This window comes from Electrophorus electricus, chromosome 21 (genome assembly GCF_013358815.1).
Source record: "Electrophorus electricus isolate fEleEle1 chromosome 21, fEleEle1.pri, whole genome shotgun sequence".
NCBI lineage: Eukaryota > Metazoa > Chordata > Actinopteri > Gymnotiformes > Gymnotidae > Electrophorus > Electrophorus electricus.
The window spans coordinates 2848711-2861210 of NC_049555.1; the positions used below are offsets into that span (position 1 = coordinate 2848711).

At 45.4% G+C, this 12500-nt stretch overlaps 1 protein-coding gene across 1 annotated transcript in view; it reads right to left on the minus strand.

Annotated features, from left to right (window-relative positions):
* lrp1ba (low density lipoprotein receptor-related protein 1Ba) overlaps nucleotides 1-12500 on the minus strand; it is a 228376-nt gene that overhangs the window by 35240 nt on the left and 180636 nt on the right. The window contains exons 66-67 of the mRNA XM_035520966.1: nucleotides 8585-8704; nucleotides 2992-3108 (exon numbers count right to left, since the gene is read on the minus strand). Of these exons, the coding sequence (XP_035376859.1) occupies nucleotides 2992-3108; nucleotides 8585-8704 (237 nt within the window). The remainder of the gene's footprint in view (nucleotides 1-2991; nucleotides 3109-8584; nucleotides 8705-12500) is intronic.

The following is a 12500-nucleotide window of genomic DNA, read 5'->3' on the forward strand; positions in this document are numbered from 1 at the left end:
GTTAAGACACCAAAGGCTGATGGGGTTTCAGAAGGCCCAGTAAAATGACATCCACAGGGCCCACGTTGAGACTGAACCAGGCTGAACACCTGGGGAAGATTTTGGAATGACGTGGTAAATAATGTTCTTCACCATCTTCAAAGCATCGGCTGAGAGGATATTGCTTGGAAGTGCCAGAGAGCAGTTGGGAAATCTATGTCAAGGTACCTGATGTTGTTTTTTCCTGCGTCACTTGTCCTTCAGGAGATCTCTTGACTTCTTGGTGGTCTATGGACACTCTGACTGCAGGAGGGCGCAGAGTGCACATCCTGCTCACACTCTCATCTGGCAGAACGTCAGTTTTCATCGTAGTATTCAGGTGCATGCCTTAATCAGCAGGAACCTGCAGGTCTCAAATGTGCTCCTTCCATCTTCTCTTCATCTCCATCACGTGGGATGGGCATGAGGTTCTTTGGCCTTCCCAAGACCAGATGGGCGACACTGTACCATAAAATATCTACACTTTTCTTTCTGTTTAAAGGATTCCTTCTATGGAGCATCTCGGTTTGATTTGTATGTTTGTTACAAAAGCACATTTGCATCATGTTTGGAAGGTCTTGAAAATAAATTGGGTGTAATATTAGAAAATGTGTTGGCAGCTGGAAAAGAAACTGTGTCATCATAATCTATTTGTTTTTAAAGTATATATTTGCTCCCACAAACTGCTTTGGCTAAATTATAATAAAAGCATTTATGCCAGTAAAATAAACACTGCATTAAGAGAACAGATGATTCAAAATCAGCCAGCAGTCCAATTACTTTTGGTGTCCTAAAATTCGATCCTATTAAATGGGGGTCTATAACAACAGCTGGAATTCACACACTGTTAACCAGATTCCAGCAGATTACACATTACAGTGTTAACCATGTTACAGCTGACGGTCTGAACTTTAACTTCAGTCACTGCTAGAATGCCGATTTTTGACAAAAATGACATTGCTGATTACTTGCAGGCTATTCACACACGTGATCACATATATGCTTTACCTGGCAAATAACGAAGTCAGACTGTACTATTTCCTTTCATCGGGGCTTGCTTAATAAGCTCGATAAGCTTGGCCTGTATGTTACACATCTATACTGCTCTGTTCTGTTAAACTGGTCAATAGCAATACACACAGTGGGAAGCTCAATCTATTAAACAAGAGAGAAGAGGGGGAATGAGGTTGATGGGAGGGCTAGGACAGAGAGAGAGAGAGAGAGAGAGAGAGAGAGAGAGAGAGAGTGAGAGAGAGAGAGAGAGAGAGACTAGGAGCGATCTGGGTGAACAAGTAGACCACTGTTAGAAAACTCAGCATATACTGAATGTTTCAATTATACATTCCATCCACACACTTGCCCACCAACATGTGACACACACACACACACACACACACACACACATGGACGCGTTAAACATTTAATGTGGTAAATAATTAAATGAAAACTTGGCTATCAGATGAAGGAACTGAATGTAGCGTACTCGTGTAGTTTTAAAGAGCATCCTTTCAATGTAGTGCACTACAAATGATTTCAGTTAAGCAAACTGAATTTATAGAGGAGAGGGGAGGAGGGGAGAGGAGAGGAGGAGGGGAGAGAGGGGAGGAGGGGAGAGAGGGGAGGAGAGGGGAGAGGGGAGGAGGGGAGAGGAGAGGAGAGGAGGAGGTGAGAGGAGGGGAGAGGAGAGGAGGAGGGGAGAGGAGGGGAGGGAGGAGAGGAGGGGAGAGAGGGGAGGAGAGGAGGAGCAGAGGAGAGAGGAGGGGAGAGGAAGGAAGGAAAGGAGGAGGGGAGAGGAGGGGAGGAGGGGAGAGGAGAGGAGGAGAGGAGGGGAGGAGAGGAGGGGGAGGAGGGGAGAAGAGGGGAGAGGAGGGGAGGAGGGGAGAGGAGAGGAGGAGGGGAGAGAGGGGAGGAGGGGAGAAGGGGAGAGAGGGGTCAAGTTAGCTTTGTGTTGATGCGAACATTTAATTATAAATCTCATAAAACTCAGTAAACCATTAAATAAATGGTCAGCACACACACCATTGCAAACAATCACAATCCTATAGGGTAAAACAGTGGCGCACACACGCACGCACGCACACACATACACACGCGCACACACACACACACACACACACACACACACACACACACACACACACACAAACAGCAAGACGTTGAGCAAACGTCATTATGAACCTGTGCGTGATCCTGCAGCTACACCACTAAACCAGTTAAACACTATTAACCACCACGGCAATTAAACACCACGCCTCCTCTGCCCACTGCCCACCTCATGATTACAATCAACACCAGCCCAAATCACCATGGAAACACGTGCAGCGCAGAGACCTCTTGCCTTGCTGATCTGGGGTCAGTGTGAGACTGGGCTGTTACCACACAGCGACGGAGTGCTGAACGACAACGAGGGAAATCGACAACTGTCGTTAAAAGACCACAGAAACACGGGGACAAAAAGGCTTTAGCAGGATTTAGCTTTCCAGCCCTCTGCTGAACTAATGGCTCTGTAAATACCCTGCGTACTCTTCTGCTGACAGTAAATGACTGTGATTACACATGGCTGTAGCTTTCACCGGCGTAATGAGCACTGTGTTTACGGAACGGGCAGCAGAGAAGATGTGGTTAGTCATTCCAGGTTAATTTGCATTTGGGTACTCAATTAAAACATCTTGCCTTGCTGACACTTTTTTTTTTTTTTTTTTTTTTGAATAACCATTTTTGCACAAACATAGAAACATGCCCCCTCGGGCCACACACATGCACCCCAACACTCACACACACACACACACACACACACACTCGCTCCCATATTCAAACACTCTCAGAAATGCACACAGAACTGCACAGATGGAGGAAAAGCGTAGAGTTCAGCTCATAGAGCGGATTATGTCCAAATGGCTGCCTCAGGCACCATTTTTTCTTTTAGACACCAAAAGAGATGATAATCGCCATAATGGTGGCGGCAGTACTCACTGCAGTTCTCCTCGTCGGAGTTGTCTCCACAGTCGCTCTGGCTGTCGCACCTCCAGTGCTCGGGGATGCAGTTGTTGTTCTTACATCGGAACTCATGCGGACCGCACGTCTTCTCATCTGCCCCAGCAGAAGACAGGAAACATCAATAACGCAGACGACCTCACCTTACGTTTCAGTGTTCAGTGAAACATCAGTAATGCTGCCCAACACCAGCATAACCAGTGCTTCTCCGTGGTCATCATTTAGTTTTCGTTTAATGTTGTAAAGAGTCGATTTGTGCATGTGTGATTGATTTAGCTTTGTCGACTTAACAATGTGGACAACGGCCCTTCGGCGATGTTTTGGATGGCTGCCCGTGGCGACATCAGTCAAGCGGCTGCTTCCGGGGAGACAGAAGCTGAGGGAGCAACGGAGCAGTGTGCTGGCGACGGAGTTCAACGCCGTGGTTTGAGGATTTAAATCCGGACGTCCAAGAGTCACCGCGCTGACTGACAGCCAGTCAATGCCACAAACTTTGAATTGGGTGCATCGTAAGTGGACCTTGTTGCCATGGCGTCGCTGACGTTGCTGCTAAGATCTCACCAGCGTAGGCAAGTCGGACTGCACAGAAGGGCCCCTGAGTTGTGACCCCACGCCGAGGCGAAGCGACGTAGCGCCTCCGAACAGGACGTCCGCAGGGACTCTGTGACAGTAACCGAGGCCTGACAGGAAGCCACAGCTGTGAGGGTCTGACCCCTGAAGGGATGCGAGTATCTGACCTTGACCCTGTGTGGCGTCAGCCACTGGATTGCGGAGTGCGTCAACCAGAAGAGGACGGCGAGGAATGCAAATTGTGTGGAATCTACTTAGTTTAAATGTAATGTTGTGGAGAGTCGATTCTTATGTGATTGAAACAGTTCAGGCGTGTCTTTTTATTGTTTGGTGGTGAGCTTGGATTTTTAGTTTACCATTCCTCATTTTCCTCATTGTAGAATTCCCTTTTGCGGCTTGTTGCTATTTAATAAAGAGCAGAATCTTTTTTTTTTTTTTTTTTCTGCACCAAGGCTGCAATATCAATAACTTTATCCAAGTCCATTCATTTCAGTACTTGGTAAAGCACAAATAATATCACCTAACTCCACATTTCAGTATTCGCTGAAACATCAATAATGTAACCTAACATCTTACATTTTTGTATTCGATAAATCAAATACACACCCTGTCTCAGGTGACTACAGGTGACTAATCCACTATTTTTGTGTATCACCGCAATAAATAAAAAAGACACACCGCCATTCTGCTCATGGCAATAAAACACAACAAAACAAAACAAAACAAAAACGGACCAGACTACTGACAGCTGCAGTATTGACCACAACATGCATCCGACCATGCGACTAACCACAGAAACTTGCACCTTGTTAAAACTCATCTCCAGATGCAGATCTCAGTCTCAGCTGAGCAGAATGTGAGGGCGTCCTCCTCTGACAGACGCCTCTTTTAGCGAGAGGGTTAATTCTAGCGATGCACCCGCCGCTTCGAGCCAGAACGTGTCCTTTTCAGCCAACTGTTTCTGCGCAGTAGTGCGTTTATCGTGGGAGGAGAGAAATGGATCATTGCCACAGGGGAATGGTTTTAAAGCTAATTCCCAGCCTTAATGGGGCAGTATGGAAATTATAACTGTGAGACTACAGAATAATATAATGTCCTTTTTTGAAGGTTTTTTTTTTTCCACCTTCAGTGGAGTGATGGATCCCGGGAGAGACTGACAGAGTGAGAGATTCTAGTCCAGCAGTAATAGAAAGCTGAGGAATAATTTGACAAAAAAATGCGTGAACTAAATGTGAAGAGGAGGTGAGCGAGCCAGTGGGGTAGAGAACAAGGTAGGAGACCACCCCTCGGTGGGCTAAAAGATTAAATGATTTATGAGTGCGAGAAGTGGGACTAGCCGACGACCTCGCTCTACATCTAACCACACTTTCAAAAGTTACTTACACTTCCATTTTACGCATTTGACAGATGCTCTTATCCAGAGCAACTTACAATTTTCAATCATGTTATAGAAGTAGGTGAGTGTAGTATCAGAAGTCTTGCCCAGAGACCTCTTATTGGTATAGCATGGAACACCTGCCCAGATGGCGACTGAACGCACACCCGCCCCCTACAGGAGAGGTAGCGCCATTACCGCCTACGCTGTACCCCTTCAAACGGAGAACTGAGAATTAAACACTACACTGAAGGAAGTAACAACAACCGGTCACCGTTTCTACAGGAGCTGACCTGTTCATTGGACACTGAGCCCACCAATCAGAACGACAGAGAATTGCGTTTCCTTCCACACAGACAGGGACAACATGCTCCCTCAGACCCGTGGACGGGAGTGCATTTAAGAGAGTAGCACGCACTCTGTGTACCTGCGAAAGCTACACGCAGAGTTCAGAAAGCCTACAAACTGACAAAGAAACACTCGGTGAAATCTTATCCATTCTAGACTGGACAAAGAAATGGAGATAGATGAGTATAGCTGACGTACACGATCGCTCGTCTAAAGACATGCAGTATGCATATGAACCGAGCTGCATTTAAGTTACAAGCTTTTTAATAGTTTTCAAAGATCTTATTATATTATAAAATATTAATTATGACATACCTGAAAAAATATTCTAACAATAAATGTCTATTTTCCCTGCACATATTTCACATATAACTTGGACACCGGCTGATATGAGAGAGAGATGCTGAGACAGGCTACATAAATACTTTTTTGCATTTTTTAATTATTATTTTTATTTTTTTTTTGTATTTTGTAAGTGAAACTACTCGATGCATAGTTGAGAATTAAAAAGACATTGGGAATTCATGGAGCTGAATTCACTTTCAACATGTGTGCCACGGAGACTATTCATCACTCAGAAATAACGAAGCCACTAGTGAATCTTTTATTCACATTCCGTATAGATCCTCTGCGGCTTTGTTTCTGCCCTGTTCAATTATTACCAAGACACCATGTAAGGTTTTGTCACCATTTCTGAACATTTAGAGATGTTTATATAGAATTAATTAGCACTGTGAGAAGCCTGGATGGTGGGAGGTGTGTGTGGGGGTGTGGCCTAGAGGCAGACGCAACCAGGAGGCGTGGCCGTGAAGCAGCTGAACGAGGACGCGCATTTCTTGTTGTCTTCCTGCCTGGTTTGCTGTAAACATCTGGGTTCTCCACACGAGGCTTCTGAAGGCCAGAGACGTGGTGCAGAAAGCCAGACCCGAACAAGCACAGACAGTGACCAGACGCTCAAGTAGTGTCCTGGTTCCGTTTCCTTGTTTTCTATCAATTGGGGAATAAAATGCAGGACTGATTCTGCACGTGTCTTCCTGTTCTTGTATGCTGCCTCCAAACTCCAGGCCATTACAGCCAACCTCTCAAGAACTGGAAATGGTCTGCCCTGGTGTTTGTCCAAGATTTTAAACTGTAACAACTACATTCAATGATTCCTCTTCATGTAAATATATATTGTAGAAATTATAAAATGCTGAAATTCTAATTCGAATGTAATTTCCAAAAGCTAAATATTAACAAACTAATGTTAAGATTAATAAATAATATATAATTTGTTATAAAATGTCATTTTAATCCTACAATCAAGTTCACATGTAGGTATGAACATTTTTAAGTATTTTAAATAAAAGGTTTCTGAATTTTTTTTTTTTTCACAGATGCTACCAAGACTGGAAAACAGAGCAGCTTGCCTTCTGCTGCAAAAAGTGAGACCCAACACATTGTTCTGTGCCTTGCCTGCTGGCAGGCATCTTATAGCCCAAGGACAAACTCGACCCTTGACAGCAGAGTTCAAGCTGTTCTAAAGCACCTTTTTGGACTACTGAAGACCCTGTAGCGAACCTTGCAAAAAAGTTTTTTTTTTAAAAAAACCCACACTTCTAGAACAATCTCTCACCTCAGGTAATTTACAGTAGCTGTTCCAGGGCTTTGGCGCTTCTAACCTTGGAAAGCTCACATGCTTATATATGAAAAGTGGCAGTGAACTATTGATGTTTCTGCTATTATGTGGAGATGAATGAACTCATGTGGTTACAGAGAGAGGAGAGATTGAGAGAGAGATGACAGAGTAAAGACAGAGGGGAGAGATAGCGAGAGAGAGATAAATGAGAGACAACAGGCACCAACAAATACTTGCACAGAAGTAATGAAATAATCAGAAGATGAACTAAATAAGAACATGAGCAGACATGACATTGTCTTCTACGTAATCAGGACATCAGTTGTCTTGTATTGCTTGTATATTGTGTATCATCTGTATATTGCCTGTATTGCTCGAGAGTTACCAACAGCCAGAGCAAAATTCCTTGTGTGTGTCACCGTACTTGACCAGTAAACTCGATTCTGACTCTGTCACTCCGTGCAATTCGCTTACAAAGTCACATTCAAATGATATTCAAATTTTAATTTGGCAATTTGCATCTTTTACATAACCAGCTCTGTGTTAGGACTGCTCACAAAATGTTATCCAGCTGAAATGATGCACAACAAATTTCTTAAAATCAATTTTTAGGTAGGAAAACAACTAGCAGCATAGCCTGTGTTAATTAGGTCAATTCCCACTACTGCTCAAAAGGCCAATTAAATAACTGCTAGCAAACCATATTAACAATAAAAAATTTGGAACACTATTCTACTTCAGGACCAGTCTGAAATAAAGACACTTAATCAAATTAGAAGACTTCAAAAACATTGTATATTACTCCCTGGAGCACACAAACATAAGTACAAAGCAAAATACAATCTTGCCGCAAAAAGACAGCATATTATAGCAGACTCCATGACCAAAGTGAGTGTTTGAAAACACAGAAGCACGTCAAAGTACAGGCTCAGTGAACCCACACTGACTACACAAACAGCCAGCTCCTGGGGCTCTCAGGAGAGCTTCAGCTAACGCAAGGTGCGCTTCTGGACTCGGCATCGAAAATTCACATATGTGTGTGAAATATTTTGCCATTTCCCCAAAATTCCAAACTACCTGAGCTTCTAGAAGAAAAGAAATTATTGCATTTGCAGGGCGATACTTATCCGACCTGCATTATATGAGGAACGTTGACTGGGATACACACACACACACACACCGTTTGAAGATCTCCCGTTGTCCAATTTCTTAAAATATTTTTTATTGCTTTCTTTCTAATCATTTCTTTGGCCTATCTTACATCTTTGAATAAGTAATGCAACACGGGGAGGTATACACGGGTTGTCAGGGTTACCTGGCTTCAAAGACAACCCCCCTGCAGTCTGTTCCAAGCACCTCCCACACACTTACCCTCCAACCCAACAGCTTCACCAGCTGCGGACAGAAAACCATGGAGCAGCTCTCTCTTTCTGTTAAAAATGGTCATTATGTTGCCATCCAACTCAGGAAATGAGCAGCAGACTCCATACGGCGCACGGACTCGCACTGCTTGGGTGGGGGTGCCTCATGGGTTTTTAACATTTCTCTGTGTTTGTAGTCAATAACTGCCCTTCGGGGATAATGTCAGTTTTACTGAGCTGATGTTAGGGTGGTTTATGCAGCGCGAGGAACCTTTCGCGGGTGACGTGCCCCCAACTCACCGCAGTCGGTCTCGTCCGAGCCATCCGTGCAGTCCGGGTCCTCGTCGCACACCCACAGCTTGGAGATGCAATGCATTGTGGTCTTGCACTGGAACTCGGAGGGTGAGCACGTATTTTCGGCTGGAGAACACATGAGGTGAAAGAAGACGGTATATAAATAATCCACACATATTTCACGTGTTGAAGAAGCAAATGGTCCGAATGAACCAAAGGAAACACGACGTATTGTAAGGACAGCGAGGTATATGTCCAGCTCCAGACACCGCCAGAGTGCTTTATCACTTCCATACAGTGGAAATCAATCATCAAGCAGGATCAATTTACATTGTTGATCTACATGCCAAACACGACAAACAGAATTTTCATTGCCTCATTTAATTTAGAATATGCTTGCTGCTGTAAGAAAGCACTCCGGCTTTGAAAAAGGAACTTTTGTCTGGAAGTATTGCACAGATTTTTCATGCCAAGAGAACGTAGGTGTGTAGTGTTCCACGGTGCCAAATAGCTTTGAATCTATGAGAAGTCTGCGACCAGTCTGAAATGACACTACACCACACGCATGGCCTGTTATCACATCTCACTGTCTATAATTCTTTCTAATCTATGTGTGAAACTGAAATCAGCTCTTATTTGTAATGATGGAAGCATTAACTCCAGCTCCGAGTAGTGTAGCTTAGCAAAGCCACCCACACGCACTATTAACACACACACACACACACACACACACACACACTCACGAAGCACCGCCGAGACATTAAACTAAGCTAAGCTGAGGCGTGCTAAGACCCAGCAGTGGCTTCTGTAGCCCACCGGCGCAGTGAGCGTGACCCGTGGAGGTCCCTGGACTCGGGGTGGGGGGCTCGGTCCAGCCTGCGCCTCAGCCCTCCTGGAGGGATTAGCCCCGTTAAACCTCCCTGGGCTGGGCTAAGCGGAGCTACTGCCTGGGTTCACATATCCCTCCCCCATTTACCACCTGCTGGTATTTCTTCCTCCCTTCACTTCTCTCGTGCGGTTATAAGCCCCCTGTTTCTCTTTCGTTCTCGCGCTCGCTCTTACAAAGATCGTTACGGCTTCCGATTTATCGCTCTACACCGTTTCTCTCTCTCCCTCTCTCTCTCTCTCTCTCTCCATTCCTCCCTCTCCAGAGACCGGGCTGGAAGATTGCCGTGTTTTCATTCTGGAGCATTGTACTGCTCCCCGCCGCCGCGTACAGGCACAGAGCGGCTCGCCAGGGACCGCGAGCCCGGGTGTGCGCTGTTTGGTGGAAATGCTCTCCACCTTTTCGCTGCTGCACCGTTGTTCTGAAACCCTGGCTTGGCGTGATCATTTGGGCCCTTATTCCAGTTTTTCAGCTCCACTCCAGGTTTCGGCGTTCTCCTTGCGCCCGGCGCTCTGGTCTCAATTGATCAGCTGACTAGCGTTCCCTAGGTGGGGTTATAATAAATGTGTCTGAGCAGGAAAGATGTGCACTGCGGGGCTTCTCTGGGTTTTGGGAAGCACTGAATTTGCTGGAAGCTTAACAGCTCCTCACTGCGGCAGCTCCTTTAGACCTGCTTACCGACACCTGCATCTTTCAGTCAACAACGCATGAAGAACCGTGACACGCAAACCCAACAAACAAGCGGCAATTTAATTTTTTTTTCTGCCGATTTGTCTGCTCGCCACCGAGGCAAAGCTGAGCGACGGGACAGTTCTTCCTTTGTTTCAAACCTCACTTTCTCTTACTTAAGCACTTTCTCTCTCTTTCTCCCTCTCTTTTTAATGCTCTCTTGTTCCACAGCTTTTCAGATGCTCCCATTTCATCACCAAGTATCAGACGCAGCCCGATGGACTGGCCAGCTAGTTTGACGCTGGCTTCTGCACTAACGTCAGTGGCAGGCTGGATCAGCTCCTGGGAAGGACAATACTCTTTAGCTTACTACATCGGGAACTTTTAAATGACGTCCTTTAAGTTAATCACTTCAGGAGGACCTTTTGGTGATTAATCTTCATTGATCTCATTTAAAAGTTTCGGTCGTGATAAATCGAGACCATATTTTAAACTGACGTGTTTTATAGGGCAGATGAGTGAGTTCTCTAAGCATTTTCATAAAGACAGAACACAGAGGAGTCTCTGTTCTACACACACACACACACACACACACACGCGCACGCACACACACACACACACACACACAGTCCACTGAACCATTCTGAACAGCTAGAGAAACAAAGTGTCCAATGATTTACTGAAATTGGTCCTAGGAAGGAGAAATGCTTCCTGTACACTCAGCTTTTTCAAAAACCTTTTCATTACAGGTTTACATTGTAGGTGTTCAGATATAGGTGTTCAGACACACACACACACACACACACACACACACACACACACAGAGGTTAACCTTGTAGGTGTAAAGTTAGAGTCTGCACCGCATAAGCTATCACACGCAAACTCATACACACACACACACACACACACACACACACACGTTCACCTTGTAGGCGTAAAGTTAGCATGTGTAGCCCATCTGCTAACACACACACACACACACACACGCACGCACACACGCACACACACAGGATCACCTTGTAGGTGTACATCACTCCTGGCCTGGCCTGCTCTAGTCTACTGCTGACTGAACTGCTGGGTAGTGAGCCAATGATAGGCCTAAAACCTCCAGCAACACTGCTGCTCCTGTTACGTCTGCGCCAACGCTACACCCACCACCGTGCCACGGCCAAGCCCGTGTTCCCGCTGAAACTGCACCCCCAGCCCCCACCCTAATACTACCTGCCCAGCCAATGGGATAGAGGCTATGCGATGAACTCTGCCTGGCTACAGGGAAGCTACAGTCTGTAACTACAGTTGGCGAAGTAAGTGAAGGGACGAAGCGGTTGAGCTCAGTTTAGTGGGCCTCACTATGTGCACGCTTGAATATGTTACACAGACGAGCAAGTGAAAGGGGCAGAACACAGGGATGGAACTGATGGAAGTAAACGCTGTGGTCAGTGTTTAATGTCTGTATGGGTCAACGCTGTGGTCAGTGTTTAATGTCTGGATGGGTCAACGCTGTGGTCAGTGTTTAATGTCTGGATGGGTCAACGCTGTGGTCAGTGTTTAAGGGCTGTTGGAGTAAACTCTGTGGTCAGTGTTTAAGGACTGTTGGAGTAAACTCTGGTCAGTGTTTAAGGGCTGTTGGAGTAAACACTGTGGTCAGTGTTTAAGGGCTGTTGGAGTAAACACTGTGGTCAGTGTTTAAGGGCTGTTGGAATAAACTGTGGTCAGTGTTTAAGGGCTGTTGGAGTAAACTCTGTGGTCAGTGTTTAAGGGCTGTTGGAGTAAACACTGTGGTCAGTGTTTAAGGGCTGTTGGAGTAAACTGTGGTCAGTGTTTAAGGGCTGTTGGAGTAAACTCTGTGGTCAGTGTTTAAGGGCTGTTGGAGTAAACTGGTAAGTGTTTAAGGGCTGTTGGAGTAAACTATGGTCAGTGTTTAAGGGCTGTTGGAATAAACTGTGGTCAGTGTTTAAGGGCTGTTGGAATAAACTGTGGTCAGTGTTTAAGGGCTGTTGGAGTAAACTCTGTGGTCAGTGTTTAAGGGCTGTTGGAGTAAACTGGTAAGTGTTTAAGGGCTGTTGGAGTAAACTCTGTGGTCAGTGTTTAAGGGCTGTTGGAGTAAAGTGTGGTCAGTGTTTAAGGGCTGTTGGAGTAAACTGTGGTCAGTGTTTAAGGGCTGTTGGAGTAAACACTGTGGTCAGTGTTTAAGGGCTGTTGGAGTAAACTCTGTGGTCAGTGTTTAAGGGCTGTTGGAGTAAACACTGTGGTTAGTGTTTAAGGGCTGTTGGAGTAAACACTGTGGTCAGTGTTTAAGGGCTGTTGGAGTAAACTGTGGTCAGTGTTTAAGGGATGTTGGAGTAAACACTGTGGTCAGTGTTTAAG